Source organism: Colobus angolensis, unplaced genomic scaffold (assembly GCF_000951035.1).
Source record: "Colobus angolensis palliatus isolate OR3802 unplaced genomic scaffold, Cang.pa_1.0 Scaffold30, whole genome shotgun sequence".
In the NCBI taxonomy this organism is placed as follows: Eukaryota; Metazoa; Chordata; class Mammalia; order Primates; family Cercopithecidae; genus Colobus; species Colobus angolensis.
The window spans coordinates 7,420,682-7,445,161 of NW_012116266.1; the positions used below are offsets into that span (position 1 = coordinate 7,420,682).

General features: G+C 40.3%; 2 protein-coding genes across 3 annotated transcripts in view; both read left to right on the plus strand.

Annotated features, from left to right (window-relative positions):
* The window catches only part of MPP4 (membrane protein, palmitoylated 4 (MAGUK p55 subfamily member 4)), a 56,969-nt gene extending 36,700 nt beyond the window's left edge, over window positions 1-20,269 (plus strand). The window contains exons 13-21 of the mRNA XM_011950004.1: window positions 980-1,000; window positions 4,784-4,798; window positions 6,640-6,681; window positions 8,788-8,958; window positions 10,253-10,333; window positions 14,787-14,880; window positions 15,270-15,378; window positions 17,269-17,403; window positions 19,739-20,269. Coding sequence (XP_011805394.1) covers window positions 980-1,000; window positions 4,784-4,798; window positions 6,640-6,681; window positions 8,788-8,958; window positions 10,253-10,333; window positions 14,787-14,880; window positions 15,270-15,378; window positions 17,269-17,403; window positions 19,739-19,930 — 860 coding nt within the window. The 3' untranslated portion in view covers window positions 19,931-20,269. The remainder of the gene's footprint in view (window positions 1-979; window positions 1,001-4,783; window positions 4,799-6,639; window positions 6,682-8,787; window positions 8,959-10,252; window positions 10,334-14,786; window positions 14,881-15,269; window positions 15,379-17,268; window positions 17,404-19,738) is intronic.
* A 1,869-nt stretch (window positions 20,270-22,138) lies between these two features.
* TMEM237 (transmembrane protein 237) overlaps window positions 22,139-24,480 on the plus strand; it is a 19,841-nt gene continuing 17,499 nt past the window's right edge. Inside the window, exon 1 of one of the 2 annotated variants that reach the window (XM_011949931.1) lies at window positions 22,139-22,283. In XM_011949931.1, the coding sequence (XP_011805321.1) occupies window positions 22,242-22,283 (42 nt within the window). In that variant the 5' untranslated portion in view covers window positions 22,139-22,241. Of the gene's footprint in view, window positions 22,284-22,967; window positions 23,040-24,480 lie in introns of those variants that run through there. The other variant, XM_011949932.1, reaches the window with a different exon arrangement.

Below are 24,480 nucleotides of genomic sequence, written 5' to 3' on the forward strand. Positions count from 1 at the left end.
ATCTCAAAAAAAAAAAAAGCAATGATGTGTATATTTCTCCTCCCCACTTCATCACCCCCATCTTTTTTTCTAAATCCAAATGCACACACCCTTTGATAGCATGAAATGCACACTGTTCTGTTCCTGGCTTTTCTAACTTAACATTCTAAATCTTGGAGGTGACTCTATCTTAGCACATAAAGAGCCTTGTCTTTATTTTTTTAAACAGCTTATTGGTTATTGCATACTGATACAATCACTTATTTGTAGGCGTTTGTGTTATGTCCATTTGTTTCTATTATAAACAGTGCTACAATGAATTGCTGTATAAATATATCATTTTACATGCATGAGAATACCTTAGATGCAGCATTGCCTGATCCAAGGATGCATGCATTGGCAATGTTGCCATATATTTCAAATTGCCCTCCATGTATGTTTCTTAATCCTTAATCTCTCTTTAAAATGCTAACAAGAGTTGTTTTAACTAATGAGGAAGTTGGTTTATCTCACATCCTTCTCAGCCACCCGATCAAGCCAACGTAATCAAGTCGTTCATGTGCTCACTCTCCTCGCCATCACCCCCATTTGTGGGTCTCCAACTCTTCAGGCAGGGTGCACTCCTCCTACATCGGCAAGCCCTCTGCAGCAAAGCTGAGCAGTAGCCAGCAATCTCTGCGGGTTTCCCTGACATTCCACTTTCCCCTTCCCTCTGAGCTTTTTACATTTTATTTTATTTATCCTCTATTATTTTATTTATTTTGAGCTCCTGCTGCACCCCTGACTGTCATCATGGCTCAGCTGCCGAATACCATGTCTTTCATTTAAAGTTGATATATACCATAGAGACACCATCGATTTGACCTTGATTTGGGAAAAAAACTTAAAAGGTGGTGTATGGGCAGAAGTAGGGGGCCAGAGAATTAGACTTAAAATATAGACTCAGTGTAGATGGTCATGTAATAACATTTTTTATTTTTGCCTCCATGGAAAATCATAGATGAAGAAACATTTGAATCTGGTGAGTAAAAAAATGAGTATTTGGTACTGATTTTTAAATGTATATTCCAAATTTTGAATGCAATTTATACACATATTTAGGGTTATAATAATTGTTTAAATATATCAACAGTAAAAAAATTAAAAAGTAACTATATGTATCCCACATCATGTTGTCAATCTCAAATATACATTTTAAAATTTATTTTTAATTTTAATTTTTAATTTTTTTGAGACAAAATCTCTCTGTCACTCAGGTTGGAGTGCAGCGGTGTGATCATGGCTCATTGCAGCCTCGAATTCCTGAGGTCAAGTGATCCTCCCACCTCAGCCTTCCAAATAGCTGGAACTACAGGCATATGCCATCACACCTGGCTAATTTATTTATTTATTTATTTTGAGACAGGGTCTCAGTCTGTTGCCCAAGCTGAGGTGCAAGTGGTATGATCATAGCTCGCTGCAGCCTTCACTTCCTTGGCTCAGGTGATCCTCCCACTTTAGCCTCCCAAGTATCTGGGACTACAGTCCCATGCCACCATGCATGGCTAATTTTTCAATTTTTTTGTAGATATAGGTCTCACTGTGTTGCCCAGGCTTGTCTCCAACTCCAGGCCTCGAGTGGTTTTCCCACCTTGACCTCCCAAAGTGAGCCACCACACCTGGTCCCAGTAAAATGTATTTTAAAAAATACAGCCCAACAGTGCAGTTGTGAAATGTAGATTTTACCTTAACCAGTACTTCTCACAGTCCCTGATGCACTTCTCACACTGTCCCTGATGCAGCATTTTGGAACTCTTTGGGAGCATTTTTTTATTGTCACATTGATTGGGGGATACTCCTGGCCTTTAACTGGTGTCTCTTGACCCACATATCTTCTGAATGTCCTGCTGGACAAAACTTGTTACAAATATAAAAGGGTCATTTTTCAACACACAAAAAGTTTTCATAAGATTTAGCATGAGAAACACAGTGGTTTAGAAGACAGTCATTATGGAGAGAGACATTCAAACAGAATGCAGACATTGCCTTGCAATTATTGAATGATTTATTCCACGTATCCTGTCTACTCGATATTTCTAGTAAATAAACTGGAAAGTATATCTATACTGAATTAATTTTCTTTTTCTTTAATACATTATTTGTTATTATTGATGACATACAGTAAGTATCAAGTGTCTGTCCCTCAAAATAATATTGAAATCATTAAAAACAAAATAGGCCCCACAGAATTTTATCTTTAAACTGCAAACCTGCTAGGTCATGTTAACATGACCCACCCAATTCCAGGCATATTATTTTTCCTCATTTCCTCCATTTCATTGGTCTCTAATTGCTTTGGCATATTATCTTTACTTCAATTAAGGCAATTTCCTTCTTTCTCTTATCACATACAAATAAATCTAGCCTTTTATTACTTACCAAAACACTTTTTATTCTAGTGTCCACCTGTTTCTTTTCTATTTTTCTGTACTTCATATAAGGAATATTTTCTGATTTTTTAAATTCTCTTGAATCCATGCTTCTTTGTTATAAGTAAATATTAATATAAGCATCCAGTAGTTTCTTAGGTCTTCCAAAGATGTTATGCCCAAGGATTTATATTTTGATATGTATACTTAAAAAAAATTTTTTTTGAGACAGAGTCTTACTCTGTCACCCAGGCTAGAGTGCAGTGGTGTGATCTGGGCTCACTGCAATCTCCACCCGCCAGGCTCAAGTGATTCTCATGCCTCAGCCTCCTGAGTAGCTAGGATTACAGGTGTGCACCATCACACCCAGCTAATTTTTGTATTTTTAGTAGAGACGGGTTTCCATGTTGCTCAGGCTAGTCTTGAACTCCTGGCCTTGAGTGATCCGCCTGCCTCGTATGTATATACTTTTAAAATACATATGTATTTTTAAAAATATAAATTACTTCCTTTAAAATGTTTTTTTTACGTTACAGCTGGAGCATTGTATTGATTTTTTAAATTACATGTGTTGTAGATTATGCCATCTATGAGTTTCCTTTCATAAAAGTAGAGAGATTGCTACAAATATTAGTTATAAAAAAAAAGAGAGCATTGAGACAGATGAGTTGTGAACCACTTTTCTAAATTATTTACATTTATGTTGTTTCAAAATGTCCTATTTTCCATTAGATGGTTGGCCTGTTAGAAATAATTTAATTGATTATTTATACTTGCCCAGTGTTTAGGATTGGCTTAGTTTTTAATTTCTCTAGCTTATTCTCATCCTTCTTTGTTCTATTCCACTGGAAAACACTCCACATGCGAAGGTTGTGGTTGAGGCCGGGGAGTGTTTGTGGGTCTGTGGAAGGAGAGGCAGTGGGTGAGACCACAGACTCCAGCCAGATCGGCCAGTTTGAACCTTGGGTTCATTACTCACTAACTGCAGGTTCTCTGGCTGTTAACCTCTCTGCCCTTCAGGTTCCTCACCTCTAAAATGGGAACAATAATTTATATGAATAAAGTGCTTAGAACAGTGCCTGGCACACAGGAAGTGCTGCACAAGTGTTAGCAGGTGTTATTATTGTGAAATCTTGTTCCTTGGCGGGAGTCAGCAGCCAGTTCCTGGTGAACAGCACTGCAGAGGGAGTTGCCTACTCTAAAGCGCCCCTTGTGGACTCTTCTCAGCTGGAAAAGAGAACTCTCAAGCATTGATTCGTTCTGAACCCAGCTTTCTTAGGAGCTCAATTAAGGAACAGTTAGCACCCAGCTGGCATATTTTCTAAGCATAGAACCCTTGGCATTCATTCCATGTTGCTTAATTTTGTTACTTAGACTGCTTAGTGAGCAGTTAAGTTTCTTCAGTTTCGGTCTATAGTCTGAATAAAGTATAGTATGACTTCCTTGAATTTCCCCAGGAGGTGACGAGGTGATGGTGTAGTTTATTTAATCAGAAGTGCCATTAAAAAAAAAAAAAAAGGCTGGATATGGTGGCTCATGCGTCTAATCCCGGCACTTTGGGAGACCGAGGCGGGTGGATCACTTGAGGTCAGGAGTTCAAGACCAACCTGGCCAACATGGTGAAACCTCGTCTCTACTAAAAATACAAAAATTAGCCAGGCGTGGTGGCTCATGCCTATAATTCCAGCTACTTAGGAGGTTGAAGTGAGAGAATCGCTTGAACCCAGGAGACAGAGGTTGCAGTGAGCCGGGATAGCGCCATTTGCACTCCAGCCTGGGTGACAGAGGAGACTCTATCTCAAAACAAACAAACCAAAAACAGAATATGGCTATTTTGTGATATCTAGAAAACAAAGAAAACAGTTTGCTTCACATTCAGTTTCCTCTGTCTTCAAGGGGTAGCTGGGGATGGAAGTGTGTGAGACCCAGGAAGGGGAAGGAATGAGGTTGCTTGCTCGGGCCAGAGGCTGCTGCAGCACCAGCCCCAGCGGCATTTCTACCACTTCCTCCCCTTCACAGAGCTGCTGCAATACTGCCTCGGGGAGAGAGGAGAGAGAAGGCTCAAACCTGTTACTTTCCTTTAAGTTCTCCTTTTCAAGCTCCATTTTGTGCCAACCAAGTAGAGTCTTCCTGGATTAAAAAGCCTTCAGGGAGAGTCTTGATAGGCAACTTTCAGAAAAAGGTACTGTCCCAAGCAGTGGAGTCAGGGCAAATCAGTTTCTCAGGCCCAATCACGTGGTGATCATTTGCCTTGCCAGGCCTTAACCCGACTTACCTTTTGCTAGTGGTGACGTGAATGTCTTGCTTATGTCATTTGCCTTGATTTTGATGACTAACACGATCTTCTTAAAGGCTTAACTTTTCATGTCTGTTTCTGTACCTACCCAAATCTCCAGAGGAACTTTCAGAAGGTAATTGTTTTTATTTCCTAGATACACCAAATAGAACTATGTTTAAGATCTTTCAGTGCCTCAAAATGAATACTTGCCCGGATAATGTTTAAGATGAAGATACAGTATTTGTTTTGTTTTTGTTTATGGTTTTCCCTTCACATTTACATTTTTTCCCCAGGAAACACACTTCCAAACTAAGTTTATGAGGTTCTCCAAGGATATGACATTTTGTGGGTGAAATCAATGATTAAATATTCAGTTTCATAGATAACATTTAAAAGAACAATAAAAATAATTAAGCTTTATGAATATATCCCCAAGAAAACATTTCTTTTTAAACTTATTGACATAGCTAAGTGAGAAAATGTACATACTTACCAGAAGATAGAATTGATATTGGTATGTTTTCTTTCTTTGTATTTTAAAACACTTTTAAAAAAAATAAAGTTTCAGAAAAAAGGTTGCATATGTCAGTTCATTGTCTTAACAAATGCTGTTTATATTTTATATATATGTTTATATTTGAGACAAAGTCTCTCTCTGTTGCCCAGGCTGGAGTGCAGTGGTATGATCTCAGCCTACTGCAACCTCCATCTCCCAAGTTCAAGTGATTCTCCTGCCTCATCCTCCAAAGTAGCTGGGACTACAGGCACAAGCCACCACGCCTGGCTAGTTTTTTGTATTTTTAGTAAAGGTGGGGTTTCACCATGTTGGGTGGACTGGTCTCGAACTCCTGACCTCAAGTGATCTGCCCGCCTCGACCTCCCCAGTGCTGGGATTACAGATGTGAGCCACCGCACTTGGTCATATATTACTTAAATGATTAGAGCAGAGCTGTATAAATGAGAAGGAACTTAAGTAAAAAGTAATTTGAAAATAATATTCTTATAACTTTTTTTCTGGAGTTTTTTTCTGAGGTCTCAATGGAAGGAGAAACAGGAGTTTGAACTATCTCTAGATGCCTCAGAGGCACTGGGCACAGTTTTCCTCATTTTGTCTCTCAGAGTCCTGGCCAATCAGAAACATTTGGCAGCCATAGAGCAAATCTTATTTTGTATAGAATGAACCCTTTTAAGAGGGAGAAAATAAAAACCCGTATCTAGCAAAGAGATTAATTATAGGAGCTGCAGAAAAAAATAATGTTACAAACAGTATGGTCAAGAACAAGGCTCATACCTGTAATCCCAGCACTTCGGGAGGACAAGGTAGGTGGATCACCTGAGATCAGAAGTTCGAGACTAGCCTGACCAACATGGTGAAACGCCATCTCTAATCTAAAAATACATCTAAAAATACAAAATACATCTAAAAATACAAAAATTAGCCAGGCATGGTAGTGTATGCCTGTAATTCCAGCTTCTCAGGAGGCTGAGGCAGGAGAATTGCTTGAACCTGGGAGATGGAGGTTGCAGTGAGCTGAGATAGCACCATTGTACTCCAGACTGAGCACCAAGAGCAGGGGGAAAAAAAAGAGAAAAAAGAACAAAGAACCACTTTAAGCTTGTTTAAAGTTATAAGATATTGAATCATAGTAAAAACATAAAAACTGGATATGTATTTTTAAACATATCCTAAGGAAACTTATCTTTAAAAATTAGTAAACTGGTTTTGGCTTTAACCATACTAGACAGAATACATTCAGTATAGTGCTCAAATTCTGTGAACTGCATCTCTGTAGTTTGTTGTGTGTGAATAACAGGATGAAAAATGCTTAGAACATTCAATGAGCCACTCAAGGATAAATTCAACTCTGCTGCCATCTAGTAAGGTAGTCACTTGAAAAGTTGAAGATAATTTTGTGAATTTGTTCTAAATAAACTTCTTGTTCTCACATATTCTGCTCCTGCTGTTCTCTGTAGACAAGGAGGAATTTGTTGGCTATGGTCAGAAGTTCTTCATAGGTAGGTGATAATACGAGGTGGGTCTCTGTCACTTGTTAAATTACGTTTCCAAGCCTGACACTGTTTTGAAAGCTTCTTTTGCTGATGGACATTTCCAAACCTGTTCCTCGTTCTAGTTTCCTTTTCTTTCTGTCCTTTATTCTTGTCAGTATTCTGATCTATTAATTATTCATCTAATTTCCACTGGGTATCTATTAATTACTCACCAAACACAAATCTTTTTGTTTTCTTTCAGACTGTTTCATAACCTATTTATCTTACACTAAAGAGACAAAATCTCTGACTTTTAAACTTACTTCTTATGGCCACATTTCTATAATCTGTCACCTGGGCAGAGCTTTTTGTAGGACCAGGTACCACTCATCTAAAACCGCTCTGGGCTTCCTTCTACAGGGAGGCAGGGGAAGACTAGCAGAGCTGCAGGGTCTCTAAACTGGAAGGTTGGTTCCCAAGCTGGATGCATTTTGGAATCATCAGGGGAGTGTGAAAAAACAAAACAAAACAAAACAAAACAAAAAACAAAAACAAGGGGCCACCTTTCTGTATTGCTTTCAGAATCATTCAGCCTAAAAGCTATCGGGTAGAGCTGAACAGAGTACGCAGCTACACAAAGGTGGAGAGTAAGGAGCATGAGCAGGGTAAAGAAGGCATCTGTGCAGGGGACAATGGTAGCCTGGTGCAGGTTGTTAGAGCCAGAGTAAAATCAAGAGGTCAGCTGCCATCACTTGGCCTCTGATGCCCAACAGGCTTTACAAAGATGCCCGCCTCATCCAGCTTGGGCTCTGACACTTTCTGCGAGGCGATTGACATTGTCTGTCCCCTATCTTGCATACTTAAGTGCTCTTGATTGATACAATAAGCAAATGTATTGAGGACAACAAGGGCCAGGCTTCTCACTGTTAGAGAAGGGAGTTATAAACATGGAAAGGGGAAGTCTAGAATGAATCCTCTAGTGTTGGACTGACATCGTAGGTACTGGTGTGAACTCATGGTTTTCAATATATGGACATACAAATATAGATTGAAGTGTGCATGTGTATTTATATGTACACATAGAGTTGCTAACTCTGTCTACTGAGAGGACCTGCAAACAGCTCTGAAGATACCAGAAAGCCCCATGATTCTAAAGGCAGATGAAGCAGGAATCTAGGAGCTTAGAAATCATGATCCATGTGTCCAACTTTGCGCTGACCACACAGTCCTAAGCAACCACCTAATCTGTCTGTGTCTTAGTGAAACCACCTGAAAAATGTGAAAAATGAGCCTGCTCTGCTGTTTCTGCCCTGGCCCAAGCCACCCTCATCTCTCACCCAGACCACTGCAGTAGCTTCCTAACTGCTCTCCCCTGAGGTTACACTTGCTTTCTCTACGGTTTACATCAACCAGAGGAGTCTTTCAGAAACATGAATCCAATCATGCCACCGCCAACAGCTTCCCGTCACACTTCCACAACAATCCAACACTTTTCAGAGGCCCTGTGTGATCTGGCTCCAGCCACTTCCCACTACCCTGTTTCGTACTCCCTGTTGCTTACCGCCCTGCAGCTACACAGGTTTCCTTGCTGTTCCTCAAATGCTCCAAGCACAGTTTGTTTCTCTGCACCACTGCACTTGCAGTTCCCTTGACCTGACTTGCCTGTCTCCTCAGAGGCTTCCTGATCTGGCTCCCTGCCTTCCTCCAGATGTCTGCTCAATGCCAACCTTTCAGAGATACTCTAACCTTACTGCCTATCTAAAAAAGCACCCCCATCAGTCTCTATCTACCTTGTCTTCTTCTAAGTACTTATTTATTTATTTATTTATTTTAATTTTTGTCTCTCCCCTTCTACAAAATGCAGATTTCATGAGAAAGTGGCCTTGGATTAGTTGAGCCCTCTCTCCCCAGCACCCAGGACAATGCCTGGCCCAGAGCAGGTGCGAGATGGGCTGGCACCGGGGGCATTTTCATATGTTTCCCTCATATGACTTTCCATCTTCTAACTTCAGACAGATGTGACTATATTAACGAACACTTTAGGATCATGGTTGCTACATATTTCGTCAGGTGTGAGGCTACAAGTGATCGCTCCTGCCTGGTTCTTATGTTCTGTGCACTTCCCCTCCCTAGCTGGCTTCCGCCGCAGCATGCGCCTGTGTCGCAGGAAGTCTCACCTCAGCCCGCTGCATGCCAGTGTGTGCTGCACCGGCAGCTGCTACAGTGCAGTGGGTGCCCCTTACGAGGAGGTGGTGAGGTACCAGCGACGCCCTTCAGACAAGTACCGCCTCATAGTGCTCATGGGTATGTCCCAGCATGCAGTCTCTCTCCTCCTCCATGAGGAGTTTTCCTTCTAGATTCAGGTGTCTCATATTGGGAATGATGGTAAAAGTAGAACTCTTTATGGACCCCCATACAAATACCTTTTTTAAAAAACAAAATAAAACCATTGTACTGTGGGTTTTTAAGTAACATTTTATTGTATCAAGCTTTTTAAAAAATCTACAAGTGAATGTGGTATGCCATGGTGTCCATGAACTATATAGTTACTTGTTATATAACAAGTATTATGATGTCATTATGACTGAGATTTTTTTTTTGTCTCCTTAGAATTGTTCTATAAACATACATGAGTGTTTCCCCAGACAGATCATTAACCTGTATCATGAAAATAAATTCTTAACGTCCATTTCCCTGAGAAATGTGTTAAATTCTTCAAGTCCATTCTCCTAAGAAATTTGTAATTACCTCATTTAGAAAAGTAACATCTTCTGGACTGTATCTTTGGTGCTTATAAAGATGATGGCAAATATAGTGCAGGAATGACCTGCTTTTGTGCCCATGACTTTTGCAAAGCTGGTCCCTGTAGCAGTAGCAACTTGTATCCTACTGCCTTCCTGTCTGCTGCGTGTTTAGCTTCATGAGCAAGGCAGGTCCCTGTAGAGCAGAACAACGTGCCTTACAGCTGGGACCAGCAATATCATATGCAGGCCCCATTGTAAAATGCAAATGCAAGGGCCCCTGGTTAAAAAATTATCAAGGATTTCAAGATACAATAGCAGATAATTCATCCAAGCACAGTATCCTTCTAAGCATGGGCCCTGTGTAACTGCACAGGTTCTATACCCATTAAGTCAGCCCTGCCTCCAGCTGGACATGGGGGTGCTTAGTCACCTGTCAGGAATGTACCCCTGAATTCTGTAAGTCACAGAACCTATAATTGTCAAGGCTGGTTTCTGGTTTTGACTTGATAAAAACTTCATTTGAAAAGGAAAGGCAGAGCTCTGTGATTCTCTAAAATGAGACCAGCTAATTCTCATGGCATTCAACATTAGATAGAGTTGGCTGGGGGTCAGGTTCCTGCAATTCCTTACCTCATTCCTGAATGTTGAAGCAATGTGGGTTATTCTATGGGTCACTAGAAAAATTCCCAAAAGTTTTCTGGGGTTCTTCCAATTTATGAGAAAGGAGGTTACATAATTTCCCTAAAAATATTTGCTCTCAAGTTTCTTCAATAGAAGGACTAAAATGATGATTCCATCACATAATTATATTTATCCACATCTGATGATTTCTGTGTGTGACTTTTTGTGTTTAGGACCCTCTGGTGTTGGAGTAAATGAGCTCAGAAGACAACTCATTGAATTTAATCCCAGCCATTTTCAAAGTGCTGTGCCACGTATGTTTAGTTTTGCTTTCATAATGGTTTGTGTTTTGGTAAAACTTTCTTTGCTGATCTCATTTAACTATGTCATTCCATCTTTGTTGTAAAAATATACAACACTAGGGATAGTTCTTAAGTATTTCTAACCATATTTATTTTAATAAGGAAAATTGGTTTATTGGAATGTAGGCTGCTGGCTTTTAAATGGGCTTTTTTCTATTTCTTAACAATTATATGGATGGCCTTTCAGGCAAACTAATAGTTAGCAATAATAGCTAACATACACCCAGTACTTACTATCTAAAAATTGATATATGCACATACAACTTTATATAAATTTATGAGTATGATTATACAATACATAACTGTTTTAGAAATGGTGTTTTCTGGCTGGGTGGAGTGGCTCACTCCTGTAATCACAGCACTTTGGGAGGCCGAAGTGGGTGGATCTTCTGAGGTCAAGAGTTCAAGACCAGCCTGGCCAACACGGTGAAACCCCATCTCTATTTAAAATACAAAATTTAGCTGAGTGTGGTGCTGCATGCCTGTAATCCCAGCTACTCAGGAGGCTGAGACAGAATCGCTTGAACCTGGGAGGCAGAAGTTGCAGTGAGCCGAGATGGCACCATTGCACTCCAGTCTGGGCGAGAGAGTGAGACTGACTCAAAAAAAAAGTGTTTTCTTATTTTCTTTTACTCATAACTCCGCTATTTTTCCTAAGCTCCCCCTTCACTACCACCAGCTCCAAACCAACTCCTAAAACACAATCTTCCAGACTTTATGTAGAGTTGTGTGAATTTTTTACCCACTTAGAGTTGTTATATGAGGTTTTTTTTTAAGCTTTAAGACATTTGAGAGCTGCAATTCTAAAAATAGAAGAAATTATTTGTTTCATACTGAGATTCATCCTTAAAATCACTCTAAGAAAAGCTGTTTTATTGTAAAAATAGAAAAGATCAAGACTTGAGATAGAATTCCTGATTTCAAGAAAATAGAAACTTCATAATAATGCATGCTTATAATAATGTATAATAATGCATAGTTTCTAATATGTGTAAAAGGAAGTTAAAATTTTGACTGAGGCACTAAGATGCACATCTTTAAATGAGGAAAGTGAAAACAAGTTAAACTCCTCACACATCTCGAGGGTATAAAAGGCTTGGGGAGGGAGATTCATGAGGGCGTTTCAGGGAGGCTTTTATTGGAGAGAGCCGTGCTGTGTGTTCCAGACCCGCTGAGTGTGGGAAGAGTGTGTGGGTGTGCTTGCTCCCCCCTCCCCTCAAGGCAAGACAGAGGAACCTAGGGGGACCACTTAGAGAGCTTTCTTTGTGTCCCCTGAACTTTGGGGGACACAGAAGAATGGTGTCCAAATTATACCTGAAAAATCCAAAGGAGGAGAGCTTACAGGAAGTGGCCAATGGCTATAATTTGGGAAGTGGCTGTCCTCATAGGGTCCATCACAGCTAGACTTGTGATGTTGCCCAAGGACCAGATCTGGGCAGGTAATGTATAAGAAAGTCAGCCCAGGGTTATATGATTCCTGCCCAGGAGGAAGCCTGAGGAGAAAAAGGCCAAAAGTGGACTCCCAAATATATCTGGCTTTAGAAGGAATCACAGACGACGAACTGGAATAGGAATGGGCTTGAGAGGCCTTGTGGTGGTGGTGATAGGGTTTGCAGAATAACTCAATATATGGTTTAGGAGAGAAAGAGCCAGATTTAAGCATCTGCCAAATCTAAAGAAAGCCAACAGCAGCCAGAATCAGTCTTTGCCAAACTAGAACCTTCCTTCCTGCTTTCCTCTCCCTCCCTGCACTCTAGACTTAAGAGAGTTCTAAACCAGTGGAAGTGAGATTTATCGAGGGGAGGGAGAAGCAGGAGCAGTAGAAATACAATGAAAGGAAAGAGAAGTGACTCATACTCTTGTCTGGCTTCTCTGAGCGTAGGCTTCCCCGGTGCAGCAAATTTGAGCCAGATGTGTGGAGAAGCAGCCTAAAATCTAAGTGAAGTTTATAATTTTGATGACTATGTGGGAATGGAATTTTAATTAGTCAGTTGAGACTGGCTGATGAAAATGAAATTGTGGCATGAGTGATGATAGACTTTTAAAATTAAACCTGAGTGAAAGAGTCATGGAAACTGCTAGTTGTCTTTTTTTTTTTTTTTTTTTTAAGACGGAGTCTCGCTCTGTTGTCCAGGCTGGAGTGCAGTGGCACGATCTCGGCTCACTGGAACCTCTGCCCCACGAGTTCAAGCAATTCTCTTGCCTCAGCCTCCCAAGTAGCTGAGATTACAGGCACCCACCACCATGCGCAGCTAATTTTTATAGTTTTAGTAGAGACGGGATTTCGCCATGTTGGCCAGTCTGTTCTTGAACTCCTGCAACTCAAGTGATCTGCCCACCTCAGCCTCCCAGAGTGCTGGAATTACAGGCATGAGCCACCGCTCCTAGCCAGGAAACTGCTAGGATTTTATGCAGGGGCTGGGGAAGATCTTGCCTCACAGAAGGGCTGTAGGAGGCCAAGAAGTTGCTTTATGATCGCATCCCATAGGCCGTGCTTTCTGAAGTACTGCTTTTTCGTGTACAGGAATGGGCATTAATCTCAAAAACAAAACTACCAAAGAAATCACCGTTTTCCTTTTCTGTGTGTTTGTTGTTTGTTTGTTTGTTTTGTTTTGTTTGAGATGGAGTCTCACTCTGTTGCCCAGGCTGGAGTGCCGTGGGATGATCTCAGCTCACTGCAACCTCACCTCCTGGTTCAAGCGATTCTCCTGCCTCAGCCTCCTGAGTAGTTGGGATTATAGGCGCATGTCACCATGCCCAGCTAATTTTTGTATTTTTAGTAGAGATGCAGTTTTACCATGTTGGCCAGGCTGGTCTTGTACTCTTGACCCCAGGTGATCCACCCGCCTTGGCCTCCCAAAGTGCTGGGATTACAGGCATGAGCCACGGCCCCTGGTCAAATCACCATTTTTTGACAGTCCGAATAAAAATAAAATGCCCACAGAATATAGAAGAATTTTAAGAATGTCAATGTAGAATTTTAATCATTTAAAATGAGAAAATACTGCTCATATTTTGCTTTTTAAATGGAAGTTTTCACCTTAAAATGGATACCTCAAGTTATGCATCAATTCACAGACTTTAACCTACCATATAAATGTTAGTCCAATGGAAGCAAAGGAGAAGGAATCATCTTGGGTTTAGATTGACATAATTCACTATCACCTGAGAGCTATAAGGTTTTACTAGAATTTTGTTTTAAGTAGGAAGCTGTGGGAGATGTGGTGTGACTATAGGAACTCTAAGGATCTGATGAGAGACTTGAATAAGGAGAATACAAAAATGACCCCAAATGACATTTGCTTTTAGACCCCCTTGAAGGTTGGTAACTCCTTTGATAATTTAAGGCTCGTTTCGATCTCCTACTTGATCATTTCCATGTATTGATATCATCAGATGTTGATCTATTTCATCCTTAAACTTTGTCAGATGCAAATACACAAATTCTGTGTGAATAAGGGAACTGGTGGTAATGTAGATTAAGGGACTAGCTTTATAGTATATAGGATGCAGAGTTGAAACTGTCTTACTCGTCTTTGTGTTTTCAGAACCTAACATGATACCTGGAACATAGTAGGCACTCAGTACACACTAGTTGAATAAATGAATGAGCAAACAACAAATAACTTTTAGATATTTGATGAACTCCTATATTCTATATGACCTGTCACTATTTAAGTTGAAGAGTCTGTAATCAAAGTGGCCATATCAAAGAATCACACTGAATCTAGACACAGCTAATCTTTCCCTCCTAGAGATCCCTAAAACGAATCACCACTCACTTGGGTATTAATGCATCTAGTCAAGATTGCAGAATGTCATGGGCTTTCTCCATTTCAAATTTGAGCATCTATTGTTGTAAAAAACATTCATCTAGGAGGAGTCAGAACACATAGGTTCTAATTTCAACTTCATTTTTCATCAGTCTTATGAATGTGAGCAAGTTTCTCCAAAAGCTTTACTTATGAGTAAAATATAGATATTAACAGTTTACCTAAGATAAGAGTATGGAAGATGAAATGAGATAATGGGAAATGCACTATCCAAATGTAAGATATTATTGGTATTGCTACCTGGGAGCCTTTAGGCATCTAAAGGTTCACACATAATTCACTAGCACTTGTTTTGAAGTAATGACAGGTGTTACCTTAGGTCTTTCTTATGCTGGCTTAATATCTAGTGTATTCTTTTTCACACCATATGCACTCAATAAAGGTTTATAGACTAACTGATTTTGATATAAGAACTTATCACCAATTCAGGCTTCTTCTTTTTAGTTCTAGCATTTTATCTAATTGATTATATATTCATTTATTTATTTTGATTAGATATCTTTATTCAAATGTATATTGGTAATCAAGGAATTTTGAAGACACTGAAACCTTTCATTCCGTTTTCTTGATAGACACTACTCGTACTAAAAAGAGTTATGAAATGAATGGGCGTGAGTATCACTATGTGTCCAAGGAAACATTTGAAAGCCTCATATATAGTCACAGGTAAAGTGGAGGTTCAGCAGCTGATTCTTGCCTCTTGTTGTTTTACATTCAAAATAGATTCCCTATTTTTATGTATTTTCCAAAGCTCCTGGGTAATTCCTTTTGTTTCTGAGGAGTGAAGCATGAAATGTACATTGATATATCAGCATACCAACTCACTGGGGTTGGAAAGGGAGCAGAATGGAGTTTGCAAACCTTGGAGAACTTGAGGAAATACATAAACTCTAGATATGCTCATTATGTTCACCCCTTGAATATCTATTCATTTTTTTCTGTGCTAATAAAGTCCACATATTTATATTCAACTCTAGTGCAGTTTATCCTCATGTTACTACTAATAATATTTTCTTTGTAGAAAGCGTTCTGTTTTGTTTGGCCTGCCCTTGCAGGATGCTGGAGTATGGTGAGTACAAAGGCCACCTGTATGGCACTAGTGTGGATGCTGTTCAAACAGTCCTTGACGAAAGAAAGATCTGCGTCATGGACTTAGAGCCTCAGGTGGGTCCATGGTGGAATATTTATGTCCCCAAACGATGAATGCATATCGTCCATTTTTTGTGCACATGCTGTAGGTTATAGTTGAGACATTTATTCTGTTAGCCTTTTAAGAATAAGGCCATTTCTCATATCTAAGATCTTACTAAATGTGTCAATTTAAAACATTTTGGTTTTAGTTGGGAAAGAAGTCTTGCTTCTCATACAGAAAAGCAGAACTGAGTGGGTGGTCACAAAGAGAAGCAAGAATCTTTCTTGCTTTAACCTTGATCACAAAGGCATCAAGGTTACTTCTTGTGGAGTGAATAAGATGTTGCTTTGTACAAGGAGGTGAGGTTTCTATGTTGTCATATCTGTGGCTACCTTCCTGAGACCACATGTAGAATGGAGCAGGGGTGAGCAAGTTAAGGTAAGATAAAGAACATGCAATCCATAGGCCCAATTTTTGTGATCTTTGTATTTTCTTCGTGTGTGTGTGTGTGTGTGTGTGTCTGTGTTTGTTTTGTTTTTTGAGACAAGGTCCTGCTCTGTCGTCCAGACTAGAGTGCAGTGGCGTGCTCTCGGCTTACTGCAGCCTCCGCTTTCTGGGTTCAAGTAATTCTCGTGCCTCAGCCTCCCTAGTAGCTGGGACTACAAGTGCAAGCCACCATGCCTGGCTAATTTTTGTATTTTTAGTAGAGACAGGGTTTTGCCATGTTTGCCAGGCTGGTCTGGCAATGGAACTCCTGGGCTCAAGTGATCCACCTGCCTTGGCCTCCCAAAGTGCTGGGATTATAGGCATGAGCTACTGTGCCCAGCCATGTTTTCTTTGTCGTTAGAAATACACTTTGTGTGCTAGAGAATCAGAGGAAAAGAGATGGCAGTAGTATCCAATGTGAGATAATAGCAAGAGGAAAGGGAAGTGAAGGTGAAACAGAGCTGATCCATCTTGAGAGTCTGTCTTTGTCATATGGGATCATGTACAGAATCCTACTCTCAGTAAATGAGATCCTCTCATGTATAGACTGTTGCTCAGCTAGTAAGATTTCAATTGCTAGTCATAGCTAGTAAGAGTCAGGATTTGACCTTAATTTTGATTCTAAAACTCCATCTTCAAATTATTAAAATGTTCATTTGTTTTTAAGAATTGAGCAGTTGGGGGCACATGAGATGATACTCTAAAAATAATTGCTAATTTCTGGTCTTAGAAATTTTGAGAAGCTTCATGTTGACTCTAGAAAGTTAGGACTTCTGTTTTTAAATGTGCATTTAGGTCAGGTACAGTGGCTCATGCCTATAATCCCAGCACTTTGGGAGGCTGAGATGGGAGGATTTCTTGAGGCCAGGTATTTGAGACCCCTCTGGGCAACATAGTGAAACCCCATCACTACAAAAAATAAAAAATAAAAAAAAATTAGCTGGGGCTAGGCGTGGTGGCTCATGCCTGCAATCCTAGCACTTTGGGAGGCTGAGGCAGGCAGATTACCTGAGGTCAGTAATTCCAGACCAGCCTGGCCAACATGGCAAAACCCCATCTCTACTAAAAATACAAAAATTAGCTGGGCGTGATGGCACAAGCCTATAATTCCAGCTACTAGGGAGGCTGAGGCACAAGAATTGCTTGAACTGGGAAGGCGGTGGTTGCAGTGAGCAGAGATCCCACCACTGCACTCCAGCCTGGGCAACAGAATGATATTCTGTCTCAAAAACAAAACAAAACAAAATAGCTGGCATGGTGGCATGTGCCTCTGGTCCCAGCTACTCGGGAGGCTGAGATGGGTGGATTGTTTGAGCCTGGGAAGTTGAGGCTACAGTGAACTGTGATTGCACCACAGCACTCCAGTCTGGGTGACAGAGCAAGACCATGTCTCAAAACAAACAAAAAACAAGTGTGCATTTGAATTTTCTGTGTAGGATATTCAAGTGGTTCGAACTCATGAACTGAAGCCCTATGTCATATTTATAAAGCCATCGAACATGAGGTGTATGAAACAATCTCGGAAAAATGCCAAGATTATTACTGACTACTTTGTGGACATGAAGTTCAAGGTAAGAGCAAGTCAAAAATTACTGTATTGCTTTCAGTGACTTCTGCGTGGGAGAGATCTGGGTTGGGTCGGGCCAAGCATCTCTGATCTCATTGTCCTCCTCCTCCTTTTTGACCCCCTCCCCAAAAGGCCCTCAGTAAAACCAGTTTACTATGGCTTTATTTTACAAAAAACAAAACCAACCAACAAACAAAAAACACAAAATTTAAAACTGTACTGTTTCTACAGGATCTGTGTTAGAGAATGTAATTTTTGTTTCTAATGGATAATGCTCTTATGATTTATCCTTTTGGATGGACATCACTTACAGATATAAAAATAAAGTTTAATAAATGCTATGATGCTACCCTTATTTTTTTCTTTCTTATTTTTTGGGTCTAGTTAAAAAGAAAAAATCCTTGAGCCATAGTTTGCAAAGCCAAACAGAAATTGGTCATATATGAACCTGGTATTTGTATTTTAAACAGATTGTCTTTTACTTAAAAGCTTACTTTAAAAATGCTCAGTGAGTATATCTCATCTGTAAAATGATGATGGTAATAATAGAAGGGGCAAGCCAGGTGAAATTAATCAGTGATTTCATCCTAGAACAGGTGATATTTTTCCAGTTGCATACATATATTTTACATGAAATACACTTTAAATATTGTGAGTCATAACATGCATTCAGTAAAGTGTATAGAGTGTACAGTTTAATGAGTTTTTAGGTGTGTATGCACCCAGATAACCATCACCTAGATTAAGATATTACAGCCATTTTTTTTGTGTGTGTGTATGTGTGGTAAAAATACATAAAACTTACCATATTAACTGTTTTAAGTGTACAGTTCAGTGTTAGTATTTAGTGTTAAGTATATTCACATTGTTGTGAAACAGATCTCCAGAATTTATTTACCTGGCAAAACTGAAACTAAAACTATGAATGATTCACTAAATATTTGTATGTCATGCTTGTACAAGGGCCATGCTAATCTCTGCATTGTTTCAGTTTTAGTATATGTGCTGCTAAAGCAAGCACAGGTATCTTTAAATTATCCTTTCTCTTATTATTTTTATTTTCATATTTTTTTCAATGACTATGGAGGTCTGATTTTCCAGTTTACCTTGTGAACAGTAGAGTCCATGAATGTATTTGTTGAGTCTTACGGGCATTTAAAATTGTTCTCATTTTTATGGCAGTCTAAACAAATTAACAAAATTGTTTCTGGATCATATGTATAGTCACTTTGTAAAGCCACAAGATTTTGGTGCCTGCATTTGTATTTGTGTTTCAGATTGTACTGGTGACAAGTTGTACTATTTTTCGTGAACTAATAAGAAAATAACAGCAATGAATTTAATGCATTAGTGCCAAGTGAAGGCCAAATTACCTTCATTAAATGAACATTTCACAATAGTAGAAACAGTAATATAACTGGCTTATACCATCCTCATGTTGAAAGTGGCCATTTTGTATCTTTAAAATAATGTTATTCCTATCAGATTAATGTTCATTTGAAATTTATGTTTAAATTTTATTTAAACTGGTACATTTTCTTTGATTTTATGTTGTATATGGTTAAAGAGTTTCAAGTGTAAAGGGAGGAGTAAAATAAATTCATACGGGAAGTTGAGTAATCTGTCTGCAAACTATTAGTAAATTTTGCAAAACATGATCAGACATTAAGATTAAAGATTAAAACATAAGTTTTGTAGTTTAGAAGACATTTATTGGACCTCATTTTTTAAATAAAAAACTTCAGTCTTTTATTATTTAAAAAAAAATTACAAATTAAAATTTCTTTATCTCAGTAATACATTTCTAAGAAATAAAGGATGACATACTGTGGATAGTGATATATTTTTCCCAGCTTTGCTTATGCTTTACATTAATTTGGAAGGATATGTTTATACCTGTTATAATAATTACATTTTCTCTACAAAAATTAGCTTGGCATGATGGTACGTGCCTATAGTCCCAGCTACTCTGGAGGCCTAGGTGGGAGGATCACTTGAGTCTGGGAGGCAGAGGCTGTAGTGAGCTGAGATGATGCCACTGCATGCCAGCCTGGGATACAGTGGGACCCTGTCTAAAAAAAATAATAATTTTATCTATATTTAGCAACATTATTTCAATTAACAGAGGGTAAAAAAATTACTATTTTCTAGTTAGCTAGCTTTGTAGAATTTTGAGAAAATATGTTTTAAACCTTATTAAAAATCATCTGTGCAAAATTTGCCGACCTTACTGTTTTTATAAGTAGTTTCACGACTGAATGTGACAGCATAACAAACTGTATTTTTTCCATTTGTCCAATTAATTCTGTACTATCCATATTTTTCTATTTCTCCAAAAGGATGAAGACCTACAAGAGATGGAAAATTTAGCCCAAAGAATGGAAACTCAGTTTGGCCAATTTTTTGATCATGTGATCGTGAATGACAGCTTGCATGATGCATGTGCCCAGTTGTTGTCTGCCATACAGAAGGCTCAGGAGGAGCCTCAGTGGGTACCAGCAACATGGATTTCCTCAGATACTGAGTCTTAATGAGACTTCTTGTTTAATGCTGGAGTTTTAACACTGTACCCTTGTTACAGCGATCCACAGCTGCAATCTAAAACAGCAGTATTTGACCCATTATAATGTGTACAACTTTAAAAGTGCAGTAGTTTATTAATTAATCTTATTTGAAAAAATTTTTATTGTATGGTTATGTAGTTACCTATTTGGCTCTTAAAAAAATTTTTTTTCCTTTATCTCATATGCAGCTATAGTAGAAATATGAATAATGTTAAGTCAATGAGTATGAGAACCTTTTGCAGATTTCACATCTTTTAAAGATTTAAATAAAGAGCTTTCCTTAATATAATAAGCAATATTTAACTTCAGAAATTGTATTTTACTCTATGAAACGTGTTTTATGAAAACATCTTTTACCAAAAGTGCTTACTTAATTCAGCAAGAAAGTTTTAATATGCACATTTCACATTGAAGGGGTGGCCTGCCCCTCCACACCTGTGGGTGCTTCTCGCTAGGTGGAACAAGAGACTTGAGAAAAGAAATAAAGACACAGAGACAAAGTATAGAGAAAGAAAAGCGGGCCCCAGGGGGCCAGTGCTGTGCTTACAGAGGACCCACACTGGCACTGGTCTCTGAGTTCCCTCAGTATTTATTGCCAAAAAGATAAGGGAGTAAATCAGCAGTAAGGCATACAGATACACGGAGATGTTGCATTTTCCCAGGGATGGGCAGGAGACAGATGTTTTTCTTTTACTGAGATTTAAGGGAATGGTACTGACCTTCCACCACAAGCAGGCTTTAAACATTTGCCTAACAAAGCACATTCCTTACAGCCCAAAATCTTTTCAACCTTAATTAGCACAGCGATGTTTCTAGCAAGGACAAGATTGGGGGTAGAGTCACAGATTAACAGCATCTCAAATACAGAGCCAAATGGAGTCTCTTAAACTTACTTCTATGTATAATAACACAGTAACAGGCTGACCTCTCTTTTCCCCACACACATCTAAAATCAAAACCTACAAAAAACTGCACTGCCTTCACTATTTACAAATCAGCCTACAAGGAAAAAATTATTCTCATCAGAGGTGTGACAAACACGAATTTTCCTTACAGCCAATATCTACATGCATGCCTAAATTAGAAAAAGGCAATGGATTAGTCCTGGAGACCTATATACAGAAAAATCACAAGATTGAAACCGTGTCTCAGAGTTAAAGAAACCAGAGACTAACAGAAATTCTTGAGCATGCAGGACGGCAGATAAAAAACAATTTGCTAAAACGCCTAAACTTTTTCCATTGTGAGATTAAAAAACAAAATAAAGCAAACTGGCTGAAATTGGTTAGGACTAACACGGATGGCTACCTGGAGTCTGTACAAAATGAGCTTGCTGGCGTTACAGTTCGAGTCTTCCCCCGTGTTTCATACTGACTCCCTCCACAATTTGCATATGCGACCCATGAAGGGACATGAAGAGGTAACCGCGAACGCCAGAGGATTTTCCAGATGGCTTCTTTCCTTCCACCAATCACCTACTAATCCCAGAATCCATTCCCTAAACCTTTTCTAATAAAAATACTGTCTTAAAGCCAGCACAGGGAGACAGATTAGAGCTATACTCCTGTCTCCTTGTTAGTTGACTCGCAGTAAAAACTTTTCTCAAAAAACCAGCATCATAATATTGGCTTCTGTGCATATAGGGCAACAAGCCCTGTTTGGTAACAAGATTAGGATGCCATTACAAAGTCCTGTTTCCCTTTCTTCCCCCAGATTTGAGATTTCCAGGCGCTTTCCCTGTCCCTGTATCTATTCATCTTCTGCATCATTCTCTGATCCATATCCATACCATTCTTCCATCTTTCCCATCTCTTTCTTAACTGTAAAATAGAATGCATGATTCAAAATATTTGTAGTTCTGTTACTTGAAGTTATCTTTAAAAAAAAAAAAACCTAACCAAACAAAACGATGCAAATTAAGTAGTTTGTAGTGATATTTATGTGAGGTCGGATTTGATTTTAACGTTCTTCAAGAAAGTTTTTTCCAAATTTGATTTACACAGTTGTGGGATGAAGGGTAAGCAATCGGAGAAAATGTGAGAATTGCCTATATTAATACACATCCACACACCCAGGCCCGCACAGACTGGAGTAGTAAACGCATTTGTCCCAAACCCAGCAGTGCTTGGCAGGGCAGAGGCGGGCGGGGACCTGGCTCACGGGGAGGAGGCCTCGCCAGGCGCCACGAAGCCCCGGCGTCCCGCAGGCTGCAACGTCGCAGGGAGCTGGGCTCGGGCCGCCGAAGGTTGCGCCGGGGAAGCCCCGCGGGGAGAGCACCATGAGGGCTGACTCCGGGGCTCGGCTGGAGGAGGGAAACCTGGTGAGCGGCGAGGGGCGTGTCGGCCTCGAGAGGTGGCGGGTAAACAGCTATACTTGGCGGAGTGGGGGTGGGTGTGCGGGGGGGCGCCAACGAGCTGGGGATCACTAAGGGAGAGCCTTGCTCATGGGGGATCACTAAGGGAGAGCCTTGCTCATGGGGTGCACGCGTCCGCCCCTCCAGCATTGGCGAGGCCGGGACCGAACTCCCGGAGTGGGGGAGAGAGGCCTGGCATGAAGTTTGCAGGGACCTGAGCCCGCGTTGCCACGACGACGCCTCACTTGTGAGGCCCGGCGCCCGGAGGGTGCTGGGGCTTCCAGCCAGGCCTCTCATAGACTCCTCCTCCGAGAGGGCAGTAGCTGCCTAGAAGAGATCGTTGTTTGCCTGCGGAGTCCTTTAACCAAGGTCTTCCCTCACGCCCCGCTTCCCGCAAACAAATCACCGCGACCACTTAGGAAACCACGGGAAAGCTGCGATTGCAGCGCCACGGTCGCCGGATCTCTGCTCCTGGGCACATTACCCCAACTCAGAGGCCCCTTTTTTGGCAGGGCTAGTCTGGACTGGCCAATCCGGGTCCCTGCGCGCCTCTCACCCCGGCATACCCACTGGGCGCTGCGCGCGGGGTACTAGCCCGGCGGCGCTGCCAGATGACGCATTGCGCCTGCGCGTGCGACAGAGCCAGGAGGGGTGGGGCGCCCTGTGTTTGGGGGCCGGAGGCCGCCGAGGCCGGCTAAACACAGAATGGGAAAGAATCCTGTGGTAAGCGAGCCTTAGCTACTTTTAGTTGTTAGGATTTTTGTCTTCAGTTGAGCCGTCCTACTTTTGAGGAGTAGAGGTTGGGTCTCTGGGTGGGTGGAACGTCATTTTTGCGGGACTTTTGAAATCAGTTACGTGAACTGAGTCCTTGGATCGATCGCGCGCACTTCGTAGCATCTGTAGAACAATAGCGCGTTCCAGTGATTGTCATTCTTTTCCAGTTGCAATTTTGACTACTGGATGGTATTACGGGAGCTTGCCTCGTCCTAATCTTGTAGTACTTGCATTAATCTACTGTTCGAACGAATGGATTGCTAAATGGGACAAACTACAAGAATGTCTAAAATTTAACCCTTTTGAATTAATGTCTTATGCAAGCAGCATGAGATACTTGGAACATTAAATTGGCTTCTAGGCATTTCTGTTAGTATCTGATTCTGAAAATACTTCTCAACTGTAATGCTCTCTGAACTACAAACACTTTTCTTATTCACATAAAGGAGCGTTTGGAAGGGTTCCCCCCACCATTCTTTCTGCCCTAAAACGCATTCTTCCCAGTATATTCAAGTGGCCTTTTAAAAATTTGTGTTAGTATGTGGTTTAAAACCTACATTGGTTTCCCATTGAATTAAAACAAAATCCAAACTCCTTCCCTTGGTCTGCAAGGCCCTAACTAAATCTGGCTCCTGCCTACCTCCTTGGTAATTGTGCGGCAGCCTTGCTGTCCTTTTACCTGAAATATTCCAGGCCCAATTTAACCTAAAAATCTTTGCATTTGTTCCGGTTGCGCCTTTCTCATTCAGGTCTCAGCTCAAATATCTCAGAGAAAGTTTCCCTAACAAACGTAGCACTCAGTCTCCTTCATGCATTACGTTTTGTGTGTTTGTGTTTGTGTGTGTGTATATATACACAAGATATGTATACAAGATATATGTCTTAAATATAGCATATATATGTTACACATGCTGCATATAATATATAGTATATATTATATATATTTAACATTGTTTCTAATAACCATCAGATTGTAAGTTCCATAAAAGCAGAGTTCTCTCCGTTTTGTTCATTAGTGTACTCCTAATGCTTAGAAAAGGGCCTGGCCTAGAGATAGAAAGGAATGTAGGAAGGAAATAATTTTATATGAAATTTAGAATGGGAGAACAAATTTTAAATTGCCCGTGTTTCTCATCAGTACCTCCCAGGTTTCACTGATGAACAAGATTATCAAGACATTTGAAGATCCTGGTCCGATCCATTATATTTTTCTGTCATGTCTGAACAACAGACTTTTGAAAGAAGTGGTGTCGCTGGGTAGTGGCTCACTCTTGTAATCCCACCACTTTGGGAGGCCAAGGTGGGCGGATTACCTGAGGTCAGGAGTTCAAGACCAGCCTGGCCAACATGGCAAAACCCATCTGTACTAAAAAAACAAAACTTAGCCGGG